Below are 24,289 nucleotides of genomic sequence, written 5' to 3'. Positions count from 1 at the left end.
CAGGTTCTTCCTTTGCATTTTTTTTCTCGTTTTCGCAGTTGGATTGATTTTAAATTTAAAGATATTAACATGCTGAATGAGTCGTTTTTAGCGACCAGCGTATCAACTCAGAATACTGCATTTTTTGGTGTTAAACTATTAATGCGGAATGTCTTTATTAAAATTTGATCTTGTTATGTAATAAGATTGGAGCATATGAATTAAATGGAATTAGTCTATCACAAATTATTGCTCGAAAAAATTAATGTATATATGTTGCCGTTAAAAAATATAATTCATTTACTTCATCGAATTTCTAATTATATCACGAAATAACTTATGTATGAGACAATGGATTTTATGCATTAGCGATGCATATCTTTATGATTACTTTACTGGCGACAGTTAAATCTAATTTCTCTCAGTTTTAAATTTTCTCTTTAACACCGTTTACGTGATATCATTTACATTTGTTTCCTGTGACTGAATGGAGTTGTATGGGACACGCCGAGCTGTTTTCTGAGCATTTCTAACAATATTTTGCAGCTCCATTAATTAGCTAAGCAATGTACTGTATTAAGTGCAGCTGTAAGAATGTTAAATGGAGCAATTTAAAACGTTCGAACAATATTTTCTTTACATTTGACTTGCTATTCAACAATAAGTAATAAGAATATGTATATATTTAGATGGCGCATTCGTTACTTTTCTTATATTAATATTTTAACATTTGTATTTAGCGTTAATATTTTTGGAATATTAACGGTATATCCCCGTTTGTATATATTGCTTTGGTCATTACAACTGTTCGTTCTTAAACTTTCTCATAAACTTACAAAATAATGAAGGGACTTAAGAGTACTAATTAAATCTCTTTTCCGTGATCGATTTGATCAAAAATTTGGCATAGATCTGTAACGTTGGTGTCAAAATCTCATATTTTATATCATTTATGAAGTTTGTTACATTTCTAAATTATGCCTTTCATTTATTAAATGATCGGAAAACTGTCAACTCGATGATGGATTTTATCATAAATTTTTTAAAGGTATTAAATTATAAAACTAGTTGTCAATTTTTATATCTATATATGTTTTTTAGCTTTCATGTTTTGGAGCATGTCATATTTTCATGTTTAGGGTCGTATCATGTCCTTTATTTCGTAGTGCACTCCCTCGCGTTGTTCTGGAATCCGCACAGTTTATTTTTTTTTATTTATTCCGTATTTTTAATTTTAAAATGAAATGCGTATTAAAATCTAATGTATTGGTTATTATCTTCGTATGAGATGAATTAAAAAGAGAACTTAAAAAAATAATTGACTTTTTAAATAAAAATATGAAAATGGGGAAATTTGAAATTCAGCTCTGAAAACTTAAAATATTCATATGCATCTAGTTCTATGTCAGAAAAAGAGAAGACTTGGTATGAAGTTGATCCTCCAAATGAGGCATATGCATGTTTTCATCTTTCGCGTTGAAAATTCCCTTCCTTCTTTCGAGAAATGCCTTTCATATTTCGGCCATAAGAAAATAGGCAAGTATTATATTTCCACCAGGGTAAAAGCAGGATTGGAGTCGGGATATAACACCCAAGGACAAAATAGCCTCTCTTCTTAAAATGAAGGGATATATTCCAGGACAACGTTGGTACATAATGGTCTTTTTCGGCGCAAAGAAAGCACCATAGAAAACGATTTTTATGGAAGAAAGAAGAGAAGAACGATTTAGTATTTCTTTTGAGAAATGACGAAAAGGGGGCTGCCGGCCTCTCCCGTTGTGTCGACAAGCCGCTCTCTCAGCGGGTCTTTCGCGTGTGATTGTGTGAAGATTGATCTCTTGCATGACGCTTTTTCTTCGCTGATGGAATATCTTCATCACGTGGTAGTTGCCTTTTGGGGCACTGCTTTTTTTATTCTTTCTTTGCCCACGTAACAATTTTACCGATTGCTTTATTAGGATTTTTTCCTGTTATTCTTTGTGGAAACACTGTAGTTGGAGAAAAATGTTATATCCCTTCTGTGCAAAAATAGGACATACATTTCGAAATAATTTTCGAACTCATTGTTTTTTGTCTATTTTCTGATTTCTCTAAATATCATGCACTTCCTTTTGAAAATTGTTTTAAATGAAGTAAAGTGTTTTTATTTTATTACTAGCCGCCCTTGGCAACAAGTCGTTTGCCTATCTTAATGCTCGTTAAAATTTTCATATTAATATTTTATGTAACTTGCCTTTTAATAGCTTCTTCACTAAAATATTTTTAAACTTCAAATTCTGATAATCATATAATTCATACGCACTTTTATAAAGTCTTTAAACTATATTGTATTATGTTCTAATTTTCTTTCAGGTTCCGTAAAATTTCAACTTTGTATTAAAATGGAAATGATAAAACTGCAATTAATATGAAAAAAAAAACATTTTGAAGCCAAGCTTTTTTTCTAAATATGAGTACTGAAAACAGAGTCGTTCAGCCTTTAAGTCTTATGTGCACTACAGAATAATTTTCATAATTTATGTAATATCTAAAGAATTATTCAAAACAAATGTCTTAGATTCATGATAAAATACAATTTTTAGTTTCACTTTCAAAAGGATTTAAGTTATGTATATAACGATCTATAAATATACTTCAAAAGCTTATGAAGTCTAAATTTTATACAGTCCTTCAATCCTAAGAACCTACTGCGAAATATTCTTGACATTTCAACTTTTAAATAGATAACTTTTAAATAGATAATTTATCTTTTTCTATCAAATCTGATCGATCTATGAAGTTTAGGATAGAATAGTTTAGAACAATTAACAGTTTCATAATCTTAGGTCAATCAGTAGTGACACCCTAGGCGCTGATTGAAGTATCATCTTTGAGACGGTCGATGAAGTGGTCTAAAATCAGCCGTTTTTATTGAATAGTGATTTTAAAATTTTTACAAGTCAGTCAGTTTTAGTGGCTGATTTAGTTGATTACAGTGCAACACATTTCATTTAAAATATTACTGTCTCAAGAATATTCTGTTGACTATGACTTACTGAGCAAAGAATCTAAATAAAAGCTTGGCATTTATTGACTCAAGTTACTTAAAATATAATTATTTACTTCATTTAGACCTTTTTAACACATGTATGTATATTATTACAGATTTACAAATTAGGCGTTGGGCTCTGAATGGAAAGGATATATATTAAATAATGTTTGCCTTAAATAAAGTTGATTTATTTTGTTAATATAGATATTGTAAAAGATCAAAGAAAACTTTGTCTTGCATTTATTTTTAGGAAATATTATATTTCCTATTTATTTCATTTCATAAATGCGCGTGCTGAAAATTATACTTTTCTAGGTTTGAAATAATATTGCTTGGTGAGAAACTGTATATTAATTTAAATATTACCGCGATTATTTATCTGGTAACGGTTAAGCCTGTTGATTGAACTTTTTGTTTGAAACCTATTTCATGATTTCTTTTATATCTTCTTTCCTCTGAATGAATATCCTTTTTGGTGGCATATTGAACTATCAGCAGAACACATCTAATAATATTCTGAAGCTTTATTAATTACCTAAATGAAGCATTTGATTCAGTACAGCTATAAAAATGTTCAGTGAATGAAACAGTCAAAAATTCGTATGACGTTTTGTTTATATTTAACTGTTGCCATTCGATAATTAGTAATAAGCTCGATTTTTGTGCCACGTACGTATCATTTTATATATATGTGGATATTTCAATATAGAATGAAACTGTATAATTTCTATTAATATTTATGATAGCAGTGTGAAAATATATAATCAGGGATGCTCTAATACCGGTATTAAACTATTTTTTTCTTTCTTTTTTAGGCTTCCGAATTATGTATTGTTGAAAATACTGGACACTTAAGTATTGAATCAAGAGTAAGTTGATTTCTTAAACTTTTTATTTTTTTATTTTTTATTTTTTACAAACTCTTTTACATTTATATTTTAGCAAAATACAGTTTGTATATCTATCTTATTTTTTATCCATCAAAAGACATGACAGACATTTTATAAATTATTGCATTTCTACCACAACTTTCTTTTGAGCTAAAAGCTTTTTTCTGTAAGCCCCATATTTTCTGTTTCCAAAACTAATCCCACTTTCTCGAAACCTGAAAGCACATTTAAACTGTAAGCTTTGGAAGAACTTAACTTAATCTGGCTTCTGTGCCACGAAAACTTTCAAAAGCAACCCACCCACCATCTTCCGCTGAATGTATCTGTAGTCTCTTTCCAAACAATGCTATCTCATTGCACATGCTGCTGCCATCTTCTTTTAAAAATAGAGCAAGGAAATAAATAAAGTTTCAACGCAAAATATTTCTCTTATTGTGTTAGTGGTGCATACAACAGTGCTTTCGGTCATTGCTATAAATATAAATCATGAATAAAGTTTCTGTTTGTCATTTCAAAAGAAAGTAACGTTGTAATTCATTTATTCGCGAAATGTATATCTGAATATTTGAAAGAAAGAACAATGCTGCCTGGAGTTTTTGTAGAAATATTGGTTGCGAGATAGAAATGTATTTAGAGTATTATTTTTTTATATATTTTTTCATGTACACGTTACGTATAATTTAAACAAACAAACAAACAAAGGAAATATTTTAATTTCGATGAATTTTCGCCTGTTTTTCTTACGTTTGATTTGATGAAGCATTATTTATGAAATGTTATGTCAAAGCTGCATATTGCAATATGAACAAATTCTCTGAATACCGAAAATAATTAAATGCATCTAAATACATGCAAAATGTGTTTTAATTTTTTTTTTCTTTTTGCATAATTATGAAAAATTTCTCTTGATAATCCATCCATCAACGGGCATGTATTTTTCATCGTCTCTGATTTTTATGAGGAAAAAAAAAAAAAACGAACATCACTGCATATTCCTTATGGACAATAATCATGAGGGAATGCACTAGCCTTATCAACTGCGACGATTTCGCCGTTTTTGTTTCGTATGGAATTTCATGACGTATAGATGCGCCTGCGCCCATTCTTTCGATTTTCTAAAAGTTTTATAAAATGTCACAACCCCCTACCCAAACAACTAGAATGTTTTTCATTGTACAGCGAACCATTTAGAATGTTGTATGTTATTTTTCAAATATAAATTGAAAAAGTATTTTTATTTAATGGGATAAGATGTGGTACCTAAAAATCAGTAAACTTTACTAATTAGGGGGAAAAATCAATTTCCGGGAATGCAATAACTAAATGATAATTAGTGACCATTAGCTAGATACAGCAATTAAATATCTTTCTCTGTTTTGGGTCAAAATTTCCATATGGTCCCAGATAAATATGTGTTTAATTGGAATACCTAACAATATAGTTTAATATATACAGTATTTGTTCAATATTTTTCATATAGAAATAAATATCAATTATTAGAGAAAATCAGTCAATAGTACGTCACAACGATTCACAACTTGAGTAGCACACGCCTCTCATTTCAGAAACGTGGTAACATTTACTTTAAGTTGCTGAACTTTATGCCCCCCTCCCCAAGCAAAATAATCGTTTTCGATCCGCGTATTTTGTTTTCAAGTAGCATTATTTGTTTCATCAACTCAAATAAAAAGAAATTCCCTAGGTTTCGTTTCCGTATCTCCCAAGATTCTCTCGATCACATTAGTGAATAGATTGAGATAAGTAGATTACTCTGATATCTGTGAGAAGAATCTTAGATAAATTACTTCGGTAATTATGTTACAGGGCGTGTTCGGGCATCTAACGTAATCCTTACTATTTATTACGCTAGGCATTTCCTATGAATTTCTTTCAGTGTAATTGCTTAAATGATAATTTGGGATTAAGCCACCTCGAGAAAGAGTTATATTTCTCATTTAGTTGTAGTAACTATTTGTGGACAAATTTTTGATTCATTTGTGGGAATTTTCAGTATGTTCCAATCGAAGATATGAAAATTCTCTAAATCTTGTCTAAATTGGAGAATTCAGTTGAAATATTTGGATTTGTTTGCATAGTTAATCGGTTTTATTAGTATTCAGAAACTGAAGTGTATTCAAATGAATTAAAATGCGCTTGTGGTAGAATTAAAATAATATAAAAATATAAAATTGAAATTGGCTATCGGAAATTTCAAGTTATCATGTGAGAATATTATTATTTTTTAAATCATTGTTTGTCTCCATTCATTTAACCGGCCAGATTTAAACCGGTTTGAAAAAATAACGTAATTACCAGATTACCATAAACGATGGTTTTTTCTTCTTCTCAAAATTGGACAAGTTTAAAAATTTTATACCAAAGCCAGATTTTTAGAAAGTTAGATTTAAAGTGGTTTGGAATGATGGCGTGACTATCGTATTACGCAAGCGTCAACTTTTAGAAATTGAGATAGGTTTAACTTTTAGAAAAACGAAAAAAATAGATGTTTTTTTTTTTTCTAATATCTCAAAATCGTTCGAACTCCAAAACTTGAACTACCTAGAAAAATTCAAAATTGAAAATAAATTTTATATATAATATATATACAAAAATATTAGAATCAAGTTAATAGGAAAAACAAAAAATCAAATAAAAATTAAACCAAAAAAATTATAAAAAATATAAAAAAAGAATCCGGCCTGAAGACTTTTTCAAGGGTCACTCTCAGGCAGGGATTCAAAGAAAGGGATTTTTTCTGTGAGGAAATACAGACATTGTCTAATAATGATTCCTCGTGACCCGAAAATCCCCTGAAATTATGCTCAAGAGATATAACATTTTAACAGAAAGGGAATATAAAACAACAAATTAGAAGAAATTAACCACAACAAAGTAAAAATACAATAACAAAAATAACAATAAAAACAAAAAATAGCACTAAAATTAAAAATTAAAAACGAAAAGGCCAGTACATACCATCAACAGTCAAGGAAACTTTAAACTATCGATTGTGATTCCCTGTTTTTAAAAAACTAGCGGTAAATAATGTAAACAGATGTAGGCTCCCAGCGCCATCTATTGAGTGATCCAATATGCAAGGAAAGTTCTATTTTCATTTAAGCCAAAGGATTAATCCCAAACCATACCTTGTTTAATTAAAAAATTGACATTACAGTAATTTCTAAGAAAATGATTTTTAATTAAATTTTTAAGGAGGTTGTTTGATGCTTCAATATAAGAATTTTTATTATTGCAAACCCTTTTGATCCTGTTAACTTGTGAGAAAATTACATTTTTGAAAATTTTAGAGTTTAGATTGGAATGGTAGTTACATAGTTTTGTTATTTTAAAGTTGAAATCATCCCTTTTATCGTATATACCAACTATTAAAAATCATTTTCCTAGAAATTACTGTAATATCAATTTTTTAATTAAACAAGGTATGGTTTGGGATTAATCCTTTGGCTTAAATAAAAATAGAACTTTCCTTGCATATTGGATCACTCAATAGATGGCGCTGGGAGCCTACATCTGTTTACATTATTTACCGCTAGTTTTTTAAAAACAGGGAATCACAATCGATAGTTTAAAGTTTCCTTGACTGTTGATGGTATGTACTGGCTTTTTCGTTTTTAATTTTTAATTTTAGTGCTATTTTTTGTTTTTATTGTTATTTTTGTTATTGTATTTTTACTTTGTTGTGGTTAATTTCTTCTAATTTGTTGTTTTATATTCCCTTTCTGTTAAAATGGTATATCTCTTGAGCATAATTTCAGGGGATTTTCGGGTCACGAGGAATCATTATTAGACAATGTCTGTATTTCCTCACAGAAAAAATCCCTTTCTTTGAATCCCTGCCTGAGGGTGACCCTTGAAAAAGACTTAAGGCCGGATTCTTTTTTTATATTTTTTATAATTTTTTTTGGTTTAATTTTTATCTGATTTTTTGTTTTTCCTATTAACTTGATTCTAATACTTTTGTATCAATTCATCTGTGTTTTAGAAGTAGCTGCAATTGCGCTCTCTAAATACTATGAAGTTCTTTTTTGGTTTTAGTTTAAATAGGTTATAAATTTTAGTTGCGATTTCGAAACTGTTTTTGTTTCGTTTTCATTTTAGTTTCGTTTTCAAACTTTTTCTTACTTAAGATTGGTTACTATAATATATATATATATATTCGATACCTCCTCTAACTGTTTCGCTTTCAGTTCCATTTTTTTTTTGTGTGTGTATGCTTCTTTGGACGATAATTTCTTTCGAGTCTGTTATTTATTGGCCTGACAGGAGAATCGGGTACTTTGCGGACATTCGCGCCAAGTTGTAACTTTTTATTGATAATAAGTCGCCAAATGTGACATACTCCGTTATTATTTTTTAATAATTTTCAAAGCGAAAAATTGATGCCTCAAAAGCAATAAATCGCCAATTTTCTGTGAGTGCATTTTGAGGCTTCAAAAATCGCAAACCAGAACAACATCTTGTTCTCGCATGAAAAGAAAAGAAAATATTCCTGTTGCCAAAAAAAAAAATAATCAATATACAGATTTTCGATAGCATTCTCCAATAAGAAGGTTCATATGAACAATAAATAAAATAGAGTTAAATCTATTAAAATACTTCGGTTTTATTGTCTGTAACAATTTGGTGGTTAAAAATATTTCATTTATGGAATCATGAAGTTATTCTTTAGAATTTTACCTGAAATTAATGTATTTTGTGAATTTTAGTTGAAATTTATCGACAATCCATTTGCTGAAGACAGTAAATTTGAGATAAATTTAAAATTAATTAAGAAAATGCATTTTAATTAATATTTTATTACAATAATGTACTTAGTTGAAAAGAAAATATTATAAAAGAAATAAAATAAATCAATTAAAAATTGCTATAAAATACAGATGCGCATATTTTATTTCTGATATCCAATAAAAATATAAAAATTTTCCTTTTTAATTAAAAATTTCATTTTTAATATTTTTAATTTTTCCGCAATTTTAATAACTAGGCTAATATTTATAGTTAATAATTTATTTGGAGGATAAAGTTAAAGAATTTCATTTTTCCTAAGACCTTAAAGTAAATGACTTCCTAAGATTTTCCCCCATTCATACTACACATCCATAAACAATAGAAGCACTGATGAATTTCGTAAACTACTTACTTCTTTGAAACTTCTTAGAAATTCGTTAAACCGATTACAATTCATTAAAAGCCAGCATCTTAAACACAAAGATTAAAAATGAGTTTTAACTAGCTTTTAAAATATTCAGGAGTATATCAGCTGTCAAGAACAGATAAATAAATTTTTAAATCAAATTTTGTAAGTTTTTTTTTTAATCCAGCACCACGTAAACAGATTAGACTTAAGTTCGTTAATTTTAATCAACTCGCAACTTTAATCGATTACATAATTACTTCGATACTTACATCGATTACATAATTACTTCGATGTCAAAAACACGGCGAGATTAAGGAATTTTAATTTCTGCGATATTTTTTCCCCTTTTCAATTTAAAAACTTTGTTTTTAAGAAAAAGCAATAAATCCCTTAACGCCCCAGGCGTGAATAATGTTTAGAGGTTTGAAAATTAATTTTTTTTTTTTATTATACCTAAGTTCCTAACGTTCTTTTTTAAACTCCAGAAATGTAATTAACCTACTAAATTTTTTTTTAGTATATTATGCTCTACTATTTAAAGTAAAATTACTTTAACATCGAATACTTTTCTCTTTAATTCTTTGGTAAATACTTTGTTGAAAATCGTCTGCATTTTAATCACGTGACATCCGCTTCAGTAGTATCAATTGTTTTACCTAATTCTAAATACGTTAACTGAAGTTTAAATAATAGCTTTTAATTAGACCTTCAAGAATGTTTGTTCTGTGACAAACAAGTAGTGGTTAAAATTTATTCAACGCCAGAATTAAATAAAGAAGTAATTTTATTTATTATTTTCTTTTTAATTACAATGGACGTTCGACTATCTGACCTAATTTTAAATAATAGTAAATAATCGACTTCGGCAACCAACTGTCCACGATATTATTAGCATTCATTCAATGATGTTAACTCCCGTGAGCTTCATCAAATCAGAACGATTAAAAGTATTACTTTAAATTATATTTGTACAATCGACATAGAATATTATTAGTTTTCTCCGCGAAGTGGCGAAATCGGTTCAATTGTTATGCCTGTAAATGTGTCAAATTGTAAATTTGCTATATGGTTGGGAAATGATCGGTGGCAGTCAGGGGCAGGCGAACATTGATAATGCATCGAAATACTATAAGCTTTGAATTAAAATAAAAATTGATGAAATCGGGCCACTGATTGGAGCTGGAGAATTTAATCTTTGATTTTTCTAATTATTTTAAATATGATTTATTTTTAATTTAATAATATTTTATATTTATCGAATAAATTTGGCAAAATTGAACTCATTTTGAAGGTTGGGACTTCTCTAAAATTTTATTTTGCGATTTATTTGGAAATTTTACCCTGACAGTACGCCATTGATGACGAATCAAAGCATCAAGTTTTCATATGAAATAAAAAAATTTACGAATTTGGCACTCTGATAGTAATTGGTAATGCTGTTTTCAATGATTAATAACTTTCATAAAGTCAGATAATCAGAAATTGGTTGATACGTTATTATATTTACATTACTATGATATGAAAATCGGCGAAATCTGTTGTGTTTTTCCTCACATGAAATGAAGAGTAGAGTTTTTGAAAATTTTCTCAGAAATGAAAACGACCATTGATGATGTATCTAGGGACCATGATTTTTTATATGGAATGAAAACTTCTGCAATCAGTGCAGTGGTAGTGGTTTAAGGAACTGGTTCTTTATTATTTTAAATATAAGGATAAATAATTATTAAACTTAATAAAAGTAGAAAAACATTTTCTATGAATTTTAGTTTATATTTTCCGCTAATGCTTTGATTATTTGATATATATATTTATATTGTACAGTGTACATTATTTTATGATTCATGCAAATAAGTGAGCATTATGAAATTTACCTTAAAATATATACGATTCATGTTTTTTAACAAATTTTTAAAACGTACTATATTTGACGTGAATTTGATAATCCGGAAGTATTCTCTCCGATTTCTTCCTCGGATACATAATGTAAAAAATTGCTGATAGAGGATAAATAAGATCGTTGTAAATTATTAATAATTTGATGATAGCGCAATTTCGAAGTTAGGTAAGAGAAAAATGGCCTTCAAGACTTTTTACTTTTTCGCTAGTTGTCGGTTAATTTTCTAAAATTATTGTGAATTTAAATGCCACGTCTTCTATTTTTTTTTCTTCATTTACGTCAATATTTTTAAAATTAGAAGATTTTGCAAATATTTACATAATTTTTGAAGAAATTTCACAAGGTTTGAATTAGTTCTTCCAAGTTATTTATAGTTTCTTTTGGAATGTGTTGTTAGCTACTTGTAGAATTTCATCCTGTGTTCTTCAAGGTTATTTACAATTGTGGGTATTGTTGGTAGATTATTTTGAAATTTGTTGGTAATTATTTGTAGAGATTCAGCTTCTGTAAATTCATTAAATTTCGTTTTTTTTTAATTTTTATTTTTATTTACTGGGAGTTTAGATTTTTTGAATGAATGCATTACTTCATATTTTAAGAAGTGACTTATTTACCCTTTTCTATAGTGTTTTTTTTTATTTTTATTTTTGAGAAGACGTGACAATATTTATAGGATATCGTGTCCAATCCTTGCGGTAATAGCTTATTATTATTCTTTTTCTGGGACACACCCTTCTTCGTGCAGAATACACATCGTTTCTGTTACTTGCATCCTTATTATTGTGTATGAATTTGATATAAAATGTGAAATGTTTTGTTCAGTCATTAAGAATATCTTTCTCAATTTAAACAGTTTTGTGATTAATTATTTCGACTTCATATTTTTTCTTTCAAATTTGAGGATTTTAGCTGGTAAACCAGAAATATTGTCAATGGCTTTTTTCCCCTTTTGGACATTTTGAACAGATTAACGATCTCTATTCGAAAACTTACTGTAAAACTTCTTTTATATCTTTGATGACAAACTCAGTAATCAGACTTTGTTGATAATTCAATTGGTTTCAAGTCAAAACATAATGTTCCAAATTTTGATAATCAAAGTTCCGATGTGTTGTAGGGTTCACGGAGTACTTGAACTCTATGGCTCTTAACCTCCACGCATTTTTACGGCTTGGAGAAAGACGCACTAAATTCAAATACTTAGGAAATATAGAAATATCTTTAAAATTCTAAGTGAAAATCTAAATGATTTCCTTATAAAAATATTTTCGATGATGTTGAAGCGTTTTAAATATTATTTTTGTGCTTTATTTCTGTTTTGAAAAAGATACGAGTGTATTCACCAACTGATTTTGTATTACATCGAATTTTATGCACTTCATATAACTTTTGAATTGGTACTTTAAAATTCAGAATATATTTTGTTATAACTGATGGAATCGTTAACTACACAATTTCATCAATAGACATTTTAATTAAAGGATTGAACATATTTTCATAGATTGACGTCACTAGCATTTCTTTTAAAAATTTGATTACTTGATCCTTCTTTGTTTTTCCGGCTTCTTTTTAAATTTGGAATTCTATCACCAATGCTTTATCTAGTTTCGCCACGCGAAACAATTTAGATAGCACTATTCCTTTTAAGAATTATTTCGGGATTAATTTCTAATTAATGGTGCTTTCAATTAAATTAGGATTAGTAGATAGAAAAGCGGATTAACTTAAAGTAGAAATTGAAGTATCAGTAAGAAATTTCTCAATATAACCTAACTGATATCCGTGTAAGTAACCTTCCCTGGTGTAGCGGATTTCCAAATTAAGCTAATACTAATTTTCTTGTGCTTTTTTAAACATATTTTTGGATTTCTTCATTCTAAGTAAAGTCTGATACATATTGTAAAATTCTACTTAGTTTAATTATTCTGCTTTATGCCGTTGTTACTGTAGGATAATTGAATATTTGGAATAATTGTTTACTGTTGGGTGTGGAATAATTTCGTTGTTACTCTGGGATAATTTGATATTTGGCAAGAAACAGAATACCATCAAGGCATAGCAGAAATTTTGTAAAAAAGGGTCTGAGATATTTAAAAATAGGTTTTTATTCGTTCGCATCAGATTCTCAAGTTCAGAATGAATCTGAAAATCAGGTGCAAAGGGCCTTAGCATAAAATGTATTATCAGATGTAATGATCAGAATCTAAGATTTTAATGTATTTTGATAAAAAAAAAGATTATTTCGCCGTATGAATTTGCAACTTTTTGTGTATTGATATGTGTATTCAAAGATTACCATAATTATTACGCAAATACAGCATTAAAGGAAGAAAAGTATCTTACCTTTACGAATCCTAATATGCAAAAAATTCACACTCGTCAACGTAAAGTATAATATTTACAGGTTAATAATTCAAAATTACCAGCTTGTATATAAAGGCATGAGTGTATACGCTGTGGATAGATGAGTTAAGACTTGGAAAGCACTGCGATTTTAACGTACATACAAACATTCGCACTAAGACGAGCAAATAACCCTGTTTTTCTTTAATTGGGATAATAATTGGGATTCAATGCATTTGCATTCTCTAATGCTCTATAAAATTCCCGTATGTTTTATGAAGATTTTAGTCATGAGAATATGATCTATAATTATTTATACATTTAAAATAATTCAGAAAACTAAAGGTTGAGTCTTATCAGTCCCAATTACTGGTCATATTTTTTAGTTTTCATTTCATATGAAAGTTTTATGACCTCTAGATATTTCATTAACTCTATTCTTTCTATTGCTCCATAAAAGTATCCTTATATTTTATGAAGACTTTAGTTATGAAAATATGTGCTATAATTATTTATACATTTTAAATAATTAGGAAAACGAAAAGTCGTGTCTTAACTGTCCCAATTAATGCTCATGTTTTTTTTTAAATTTTTATTTCATATGAAAGTTTTATGAATTCTAGATATTCCATTAAATATCACTTGACCACTCCGTTTTTGAGAGAAAACACAAAAATTATATTTTATTGCACATTCTTAGTGAGGTGAAAAATCACAACAGACACCTCCAGCTTTTACCATTATACTAATTTCGCCAGTTTTTATTTTATTTGAATATTTATGACAATTCGATACATCACCAGCCTGATCTTTTCCTCTTTTGTGACCATTTTCGAGAATTTTAGTACAGCCCCCTTCCCTATACCATCCCGCCTATTAACAGACAGTTAGTCTGGGTGATTCATATGATATTCAGTCTGGGTATTCATAGACAGTTAGTCAGGGTGTTCCTAGTTTAATGTTCGAGTATAATTTAAAATGACATTTTCATTTGGCTCAACGAAATGTAATTTTAAAAAATTGGTTAATATTATTAAATGAACATTATTAACATACTAATTGAACAGCTGGTCGTCGAAAAATGAACCATACGTGATTTTTATCGTTTTTTGAGGAACATTTTCTTGAAAATTGAGGGTCGTAGGCGTATGAACACTTTTCGTTCTCAGAGGATGAAGCATTAAGCCATAAGAAGTTTGTGAGTTAATAATAAGACAAGAATAGATTTATTGTAGTTTACGTTTAAAAAAAAAATTAATTTGTTCCCTGCTTTAATAAATGAATTAAACTAAAAAAGCAATGGACGAACTACAATAACGAACTAATGATTAAATTAACTAACTGTAAATTATCTTTCAAAATCCAAATATTCTTGCTTTAATTTTACGAATTCCTTTTAATTTTTTAAAATCCAAATATCTTTATTATAATTTTACGAAGAATTCAAGAATAATAATAATACATTCACTTGACTTGATTAGAATTAATACTCTTTATTTTTCACTCAATAATCGATTTTTTTTCCCTTGAAGTTTATAAGCCATTAAACTCTCACGTCTCATCACCAAAGACTTTAAAATATTCCGTCGATGAACTGAACAAAAAGAACCGAATAATTCTTGCAGAATAAGAAAGACTTTACTGCCACCAAGAATGGCATCCTTGAATGTGCCTGAATCTATAATGAACCATGAGTATAAAAATATAAAACGAACCGAAGTTTGAAGGTGATGAATAATTTATTTCATTGCAAATAGTGTGGAGACAGTAACAGATGTATCGTTTGGAGGGTTGCTTTTGTTGGTCTTTGGAGTGTAGGCAGTCTGTACTTGGCGTTTTGCCTTTATTTGGGGAACCATGGCTACAGACAAGGCATGAAATTTACCAGTTGGGAAGTTTTCAGACAGACGAAGTAATTCCCATTCATTGGGTTATTTGCATGAAAACTAACTGCAATTTAGCGTTTCGTATATTCATTTGGTAGGAAAATGTAGAATAAAACAATTGACAATTTAATTATAATGTTTCTCAAATGGTATTTAATTTATATGGGCAATTCGGGTAGACGATTCATGTAGACAGTAAACCTGAAGTTTCATCTGATTTTAATAATTCATATAATTCCAATTTAAGTAAATTGTAGTAATATTGGAAAAGTTAATTATATAATGAATTTGTTAAAATTTAAATAACGAGAATTATCTTCTCATTGTATTGTTGGAGTGGAAAATATTTCTTATTGCATAAAATATCGAAGTTTAAATAATGCTAATGCATAGAATAAAACTGTTTTTATTACTAATAGTTCATAGCAGAACAAATATAATTCCATGTATTCGGATTAAAAATTGAATTATTTTTGTATACTTCGCTTTATGGCAATAATACTTATTTATGCGCTTGAAATTTGAATTGGAAATCAATGTTTATTTTTAATAGCACTCAGAATTTTGACCCAGAGTCGAATTTTTTAAAATTATCTAATATATCTTATTATCTATTTTTGTCTAACAAAAGAGTTCTCAAATTGCAAATAGCCCTAGTGTTGCTTTACAACGGGACGTTAATATAACTAAACTAAACTAAACAAACTCAAATTGCAAATAAAATGAATCGATTATGCATCTTATACTTCTCTTTCTTTGGATCCAAAATTTGGCGTAAATTTTTAATTATGGCATAAGGACTATATATTGAATTTTATTTACCATGCATGTTGCATTTTTTAGTTTGCATTTAAATATATAAACAGATTTAAAAACAACCATTTGGCGAATTTAATCCAAAACTAGTTAAAATCTACTTTGATATGCGCCTTCATTTCTCCAACGATGCTAAATCGCCAATGCCAAACTGCATCGCTGTGAAAGCAAACAATACTGTGAATCAATCGCAGTTATTTGGGTTGTCAATTTGGCGACTAATTCAGGAGGTACATTAAAATAGATTTCAACATAAGACGTGAAACAGATTTATTATACTGGTTATTTAAATCTCAGATTTCATTTATTTAACATGTTGAATGTTTGAAGTGTTGTATTCACATGAAGAGAGAGTGCTTGCAGACAATTTTCTTGTTGATGGATTTCACTCAAAATTTGGGAAAACTCTTTTGTACCCAATGCGAATCAAATTGTAGGTATCTAATTCAACATTCACATGAATTTCTATATTTGCACATATGCAGACATAATTAAAAAAAAAATTTCTTCTTTTGATTCGGGTAGGTCTGAAATATAGAAATTCATCAAAGTCTCGGTTTTGAATTTTTTTTATCAATAATCCTTCATCGGTTACAAGAGGGCGATTGTGAAGTAAGCATTACGGCATGTCAGACCAATCTATTTTGATAAATCAAGAAATGTCAACACAGTCGTATTAATTACAATACTGTTATTTCTCCGATTTGACTCCATTACGTACTTCTTTCTTCCCCTTTGAGCTAATGTACTTTTCTGTCTGCGATTGATGGCTACTACAAGCTATCTCATGTTGTACTTTTTCTATGTGTGCTTAATACGGAAGAATGTTAATTGTTAATTTTCAACTGCTGTGTAGCTACGGAAATCACTCTCTTTTAGTTGTTATAGAAACTGACTATATGTATGTACATGAATTCTGCTATAAGATCATATAATATTCCAGTGAATACAATGAACACAATTTTCTATATAAATAAAACTGAGTTTATATTTTATAATCAACCTGTATTTTCTTCGAACTCGCTGTGGCTTCAAAATTTGCTATTGTGTAGCTACAAAAATTGCTCACTGCGAGCTGTTATTGAACTTGATCATATGTATACACTTGAATTCTACTATAAAATCATATAATATTCCAGTGGAATGCACTGAACATAATTTTTAATATATATAAACATAGAACTGAGTAGATATTTTATAATCATCCTTTGTTTTCTTCAAATTCACTAAAGTTAAAATTTGTTGCTTTCTTATTATTATGTTATTATATTTATTTTTATTTAAGAATGATATGAGATGTACGACGATACAGAAAGACTAAAACCGAGGGAAAAGATAAATGGATGCTAAAGAAATATACATTCTTTCTAAGAAGATTATAGAAAAGGACCATTTTGAACTTCAGAGAAATCTGGAAAGTACCAATTTAGATCTTTCCCCTTTTTCATTTAAGAAATTCCCTCCGGAGTACTGATTTCTACTTTAATTTTAAGAATTTCTCCTGCAAGGAGCATTCTTTTTCCGAAAGTGAAGCACTGCTTTTCCTTTCTGAAGAATTTTTTTTCCATAATATTAGCGAAATCTACCGAAATGGGATTGCTTGGGAGGGAATAGAAATAGGATTGCTCAGTGTGGAATGCATCTTTAATTTTAAAACGGATATTTCGTTACTCTTTATTTTTTATCTCTTTTTCATTTGAATTAAAAACTTGGAATGTTTTATGTGATTTATTTGTTGTCTGTAGCTTAAATTTATGTTTTCTTTAAAGCGCAGTCTTAGAGTCGAAAATGCTACTAGCTTGTATTAGATCTTTTTGATATTCAAATATTCTATTTATTGGTTGTTTCATGAGTTCTTTCAAATTCCTGTTATATTTCTGTGTTCTTTAAAAAACCTCCTGATATCAAAATGTTTTAAATAAAATATCAATATTACTGAGGAAAATATCCAAAATTCGTTTCGTGAGTGTACGATGAATAGTCCAACTGCCTCAATAATTGAGAAAGATGCTTTATTTTGCATGAGAACCCGAATACGCAGTGACAAAGCACAGACGAAATGCACACAAGAAAAGCACTTGTAGTTAACAGCAGTACACTAACACAAATTACTATTAAACTGCCTTAAATACTGAGAAAGAACTTACTGGAGATCGAAACTCCTAAGAAAGACTTCGCTCAATTACTCGCTTGACCGCAACTTTACCGTTTACTCAGTATTGACTGACTGTCGTCTGTACCTCTCATTTTTCTACGTTCCGTGACAGAACACTGAATGTCTTCGAACAAACTTTGGAACTCGAACCTTAACGTAATTATTGTCAAGATTTTCTAATGTTATCACAATTTTTGAACTTTCATTTTTTTTCGGCGGGAAATTCGCCAAATGATCGCCAGAATTTGTCGCCACGGATTGAGATCATTGATTCAGTATCCATTCAGCACCCGTTACTATATTTGTAAAATTATCTTTCTTACCCAGGGACCTATTACACATTAAAATTATATTAGAAATTCCTAAAAATATAGTTTCTGAATGATCAACTATGTTTTAAACAAAAATCAAATTTTATAGATGAATGATATCATAGATATGATTATTTTCAATTTTATCCATTACTATTTGCAAGAAAATTTTGATCTTACTTATATATTTCAATATTTCTTTTCTTATCTTCTGTGGTAAATAATATATGAAAAACATTTGTGAATACGCAGAAAAAGCATTTACGGAGAGCAATTTTTTTTTTTATAAATTTTCGTTTTGATTTTGAAATGCACGTAAGTAAAGTATCCTATATATACATTATCTTAAGTATTGTCCTTTTTCTTGCAATTATTATAAATTATGCATTTTCACTTGGAAAAAGTTCTATTTGCATAAGCTGTGTTATAATACGAATTGGTTATTTCGAAATAATTGTAAGAATTTACTTGACAATAGCAGTGCAACTTTAATTTTTTAACTGTTTTGTTCTCTCTACTATTTAATTATATAACAACTTCCGTTTCGGAGCTGCGGTGTCCTGATGAATTAGAATTAAGAATCATTTGATTATTTGAGATGTTAGCGGATTATGTGTAATGTTTACATCAATTACACTGTTCGTCGAATAATTTAATGTGAACTTGAAGTGATAATTACGCACGACCGCGACGATTAAGGGGTTAAATTGCAGATAATGATTCAAAAGGATTAAATATTAAACAGATACTAAACGTTTCAAAAGTTTATACCAAGCTATTTCATCACTAGAAACATAGCTGTTTAGTTGAATTTTGCCAAATGTATGACAATTGCAAATATATACACCAGAAAACTGTTTTATGAAATTAAATGTCTCCCACATTTCCGATTAGTTATCACATTTGGTATCCGCTGTGATGGGGATGATAGGATTATTTCGAAAGAGATTAATGTAATGGATGACGTGTTAGCCCACTTACTGCTGAACATTTAAGTCGAGAAGATTTATCGTTCTAATCATAATCGAAATTACATGACGCGCGTAAATGGGTTCTAATGATCTAATTCATCGTTAATATTCATTAATGCTCTTACAGCTTAATAGAATTAATTTAAACACTGAAATTGCACTTAAAAGATAATTATAGGATAATTGTGGGACACCATTGCGTGTTTCAGTACTTAAAATGTTTATGCAGAAAGGGAAGAATCAAGTTCATAATTGTTGTATCAGAGTGTTTGTTTAATTTGAATAAAATCATTGTTTTTCCCATATAAATTTGAATATTAGCTGCCTGTATTTTTAGGATATCATTTTTAATATATTAATGAAAATTTGACTACGTATTTTCTAATGGATGTATTTTTTATGCAGAGCTTTATTCAAAACATTTGAATAATACATCGAAATAAAGAATAAAAAAGATTAGAAAAAATCGCAAACAGAGTTTACCAACGTACGTGTGAGCATAAATATTCTTTTGCCATAGCGCAAAGGTATTTTTTCGGAATCCTAGTCGTAGAGTATCGTGCCCTTGACTAAACGAATCGCTATCATCTCTAGTTGTCAACATTTTCTAGAGTTTACCGTGTATGATGTAGGCCTGACTTAATGTTCATGAATAAATGCATATCGCGTGAGCTTGATTTCATATGAATGAGCATATTCTTGGAAATTGCTCTGTGTCTCTTTCCATTATGTTAGAGTACACTGGTTGGCTAAAATAACAAACCAACAAAGAATAAATATGAAATGGTAATAGAATTATTTAACTCCATATATTTTAGTTTTTTAATTAGAAAATGTAATGTAAACTGATTATCTTCAGGGACTTAGCCTTATTTTGAAGACACTGTGGGACTACTTCGTTTGTTTTGCGGTTATTCCACAAATTGCAGCTTTACTACGCCAACTTGACTCTATGATTAATTTTTTAAGTTATTTCATTTTTTTCTCATTTCTCTTTTTCATGTATTCGCTTAATAAACTTCAATACTTAGTAAGCATATAAATCAACACTGTCTTCTAAGTAATATTATTGTTAAACGACCTTTATAACAGCCAGTTGTAATGTCCATAAGTTAATAACTTTAAGTTCAAATATTCCGCCTTCTCCTGCAAACTGGTATCAAAAATTAATTTGTTTCTGGGAAAGGTATTAATGGACGTTAAGTTATCAACTATTGGGTTGACAACTAAGTGATTGCGGATTTTAAATGAGAAGGAAAACTCAAAATATTTGCTTAAAAATATAACTTTATTCAGTTAGGCACTGTCCGTGTTTGTCGATGACCTTTTGCCACCTTTCAGGCAGTGTCATAATTCCATGTTCATAAAACTTCCGATTTTGCAAACAAAAAATGTGATTTTACATTATGAGCGATATTAAAACTTTTACCGTTCAAGGAGGTCTGCAGGTAACGAAATAAATGATAATCTGAAGGCCCAAGATAAGGGCTATATGGTAGATGTAACAACATATCCCAACATAGTTACAATAATTTTTGTCGAGTGACCTAAGATGTGTAGGGCTTTGCATTATCATATTGGAAACCAACATCTTTAACATTTGCCGATTCTATCCGCTTTTCTTGAACTTCGTCGCTCAGTTTGTGAGTTTTCAGGAGTCAGTCAGTGAGTTTTTGGATGTAACTTTTGAGTTAATCGTTTGGTCTCTTGGTTCAAAGTGCAAAATTCCTTTATAATCCCACCAAACCGACAGCATAATTTTTTTATATATAAATCTTAGTTTTTGGTATCGTCTGGGCTGGTTCATCTTCGATCCATGATCTTTTCTGATTTACTTGTTATAAACTATCCACTTTTAGTCACTAGTAATTAGTCGTTTCAGAAATAGATACAAATCGTTGCGTTTCAGAAGCGAATCGAAGATGCTATTGCGTTGCATCAAATGAATTTTCTTAAGTTAATGAGAGATCCATAAAACAAGTTTCTTGACGCAGTGAAGCTGTTTTAATATTTTTTGTAATGAATGTGTGCAATACATTGAGCTTTTCTGCAATCTCACGTGTTGTTCTATGACGATATGAATCTATATTAGGCTAGATATGAGTCTCATAAACTTCAACTGGCGGCCAGATTGTTGCCTATTTTTCATTGAAAATCATCGGAACGAAATTTGACATTTATGACATTGCCTTTCTTTTAAGTCTTCATTCCCTTATACGGCATGTAACTTCTTGTGTTCTTGCGATAGGATCTTGCATTTTCAGAATTAATACAATAAAATATGTCTGAAATGCGAGTCTTGTTCTTTTATCTTTAAATTGGGATAAAAGCGAAACTAAATAACTAATCGATACAATTTTTTTACTAAATTAAAGATATAAGTCCAAACAATAAGAAAACAATGTAAATAGGGGCTTTAATACGTTGACAAATCAAAAGAATGTACTAAAACTATCTATTGACAAAATCCGCAATGACTTAGTTCCAACCCAATATAATCAAACCTCGCTTAAGGAAAGTAATTTTTTCCCGACAATTCACTTTTTAAGTGAAACAATTTTTTCTTATATGATTAATGTAAAATAGGATAATGTGTTCCAGTGTGAAAAATAACAAATTTGTTTAAAAATTTTGTTTTTGTCTTCACTTCAAAATTTGGGAAAGTTAGACAAAGCATTATTGTCAAATAAATCTGTAACACACATAGCTCTTGCCTAATTAGAGTGGCTCTACTCAACATACAACAAAAGTTACTAATGTTTTTGGATACACGATGCAACAGTTACGACAATTTCTATTGCTTACGATGCAAACAATTTCCATTCCTTTCAACATCTTCCATATTTCACCTGTAAGGTTGATACTAAGGTAATTCTCCTGCCGAATTCTCTTCTGCATCTTCTTGTTGTCACACAAAATGCAACTCCATAAGCTGTTTGGTAGCCAACTGCAATATATGCTTATGATGTATTTGTGCGTGCATATTATTGAAATACTTTTATCTCTTATCACAGTAAGAGAAGGTGACGTTTTCTAAAATATTTAACATTTTTTTTTTTCATTTCACGATTTTAGACGATTTAATTAACTATATATTTTGCAATTCCACTTTTAATTTGAAAAAAAAAACTCTACAAGTAAATACTAAACACATGCTATTACTCGAATTATATTCAAGTTTCTGCTTGTTATAGTCTCGATATCACTTCATTTCATATTTTGGAAAACACCTTTAAGGAAACATTTTTTTCCCTTCATACCAATGACTCATTACGAAAGGTAGTGTTCATTAAACGAGATTTGATTGTATTTCGTACAAGAATTTACCTTTCATCGCCGAACCCCTACTTCTCAACCCTTATAGAGACATGAGATGGTCTTAGGGGATATGTGGAAAAAATATGTAATAGTGAACATTGATGCTATTTTGAACATACGGGGAAAAACAAAAACGATATGATAACAGAAAAAAATAAATGCGATGTAGCATTGTGATAATAGATGTAAAAATAAAAGTAATGTAGAATTTGAGAAAAAAAACCTCATTTCGTTCTGGGCTGACTTGAAAGGAAAATATCGGGAATTAATCAAGTAGGCAATCGCTATTCTGTTGCAGATCACGTACATTAGTAAAGAAGGCTGTAGGATCCTATACTGGTTCTACACTTACTTAAAAAATAAGAACAGGAATAGATTTTCCTTATGTAAGTTCAGATTGCTTTTATCATCTTTCAATCTTAAGTTGCTGAGTGCCGGTAAACAATCAAGGCACCCATTAAATATGCTTATATACATTTTTAAGTTTAATTAAATATGTATAATTACCAACACACGCTACTTTCAATGATTGTTAAAAAATGTCTCTGTGTCTTAGTGTTATTAATGTAATTGTATGTGGTTGTTGAGAATTATAATAAGGTAGAATTGAAATACGTGAAAGAGTGATGATTGGCCAAGGAGTAACAATTAAAGCCAGCCTTCCAAAAACTTCCACGCATATTCCTTAATAAAAGTGTTAACCCCTTCTGCGCATGAGTCTGAAATACAAGAGTTGTTTTCTTCGTAGTATAGTAAAGAAAATGATATTTATATTTCATGAGCATGAGTCTGAAACGCAAGAGTTGTTTTCATCGTAGTACAGTAAAGAAAATGATATTTATATTTCATGAGCATGAGTCTGAAACGCAAGAGTTGTTTTCATCGTAGTACAGTAAAGAAAATGACATTTATATTTTATGAGCATGAGTCTGAAACACAAGAGTTGTTTTCATCCTAGTATAGTAAAGAAAATGATATTTATATTTCATGAGCATGAGTCTGAAACACAAGAGTTGTTTTCATCGTAGTATTGTAAAAAAAATGATATTTATAGTTTATGAGCATGAGTCTGAAACGCTAGAGTTGTTTCCATCATAGTATAGTAAAGAAAATGATATTTATATTTTATGAGCATGACATTGACCAGAAAAATTGCCGAATAGCAATCTTTGACTTGAGTCTACTAAATATAGCGTGCAATCTTTGACTTGAGGTAAATACAATGATAACAGAAAATCAAATGCAACCGAATAAAATCGAATAACTACCTATATCTTGAACTATTTTTTTACCATTTGAAACTAAAATTTAACATAAGCATAACTGCATTTGTAAGCACGATATCACATACCAAATTTTATTCATTTAAATCGTTTCATTAACGTGCATTCAAAATGATCGACCGACAAACTATTATCAGCCCTTTGGCAGGTTTGATCCAAAATTTAAAAATAACCTACAATTGTAGTTTCTTAAAATGGAAATCAAATTTCATTTACCTATGTTGTTGCGCTTTTGAATGATCGCTTTT

The 24,289-nt window shown here is 29.4% G+C and overlaps 1 protein-coding gene across 1 annotated transcript in view; it reads left to right on the top strand.

Moving 5' to 3' along the window:
• The window catches only part of LOC129962594 (calcium uniporter protein, mitochondrial-like), a 483,918-nt gene that overhangs the window by 302,228 nt on the left and 157,401 nt on the right, over nucleotides 1-24,289 (top strand). The window contains exon 2 of the mRNA XM_056076397.1: nucleotides 3,826-3,879. Coding sequence (XP_055932372.1) covers nucleotides 3,826-3,879 — 54 coding nt within the window. The remainder of the gene's footprint in view (nucleotides 1-3,825; nucleotides 3,880-24,289) is intronic.

The sequence above is a fragment of the Argiope bruennichi genome, chromosome 3 (assembly GCF_947563725.1).
Source record: "Argiope bruennichi chromosome 3, qqArgBrue1.1, whole genome shotgun sequence".
NCBI lineage: Eukaryota > Metazoa > Arthropoda > Arachnida > Araneae > Araneidae > Argiope > Argiope bruennichi.
The sequence above is the reverse complement of the archived record's forward strand: the minus strand, read 5'-3'. Positions and strand labels throughout refer to the sequence as shown.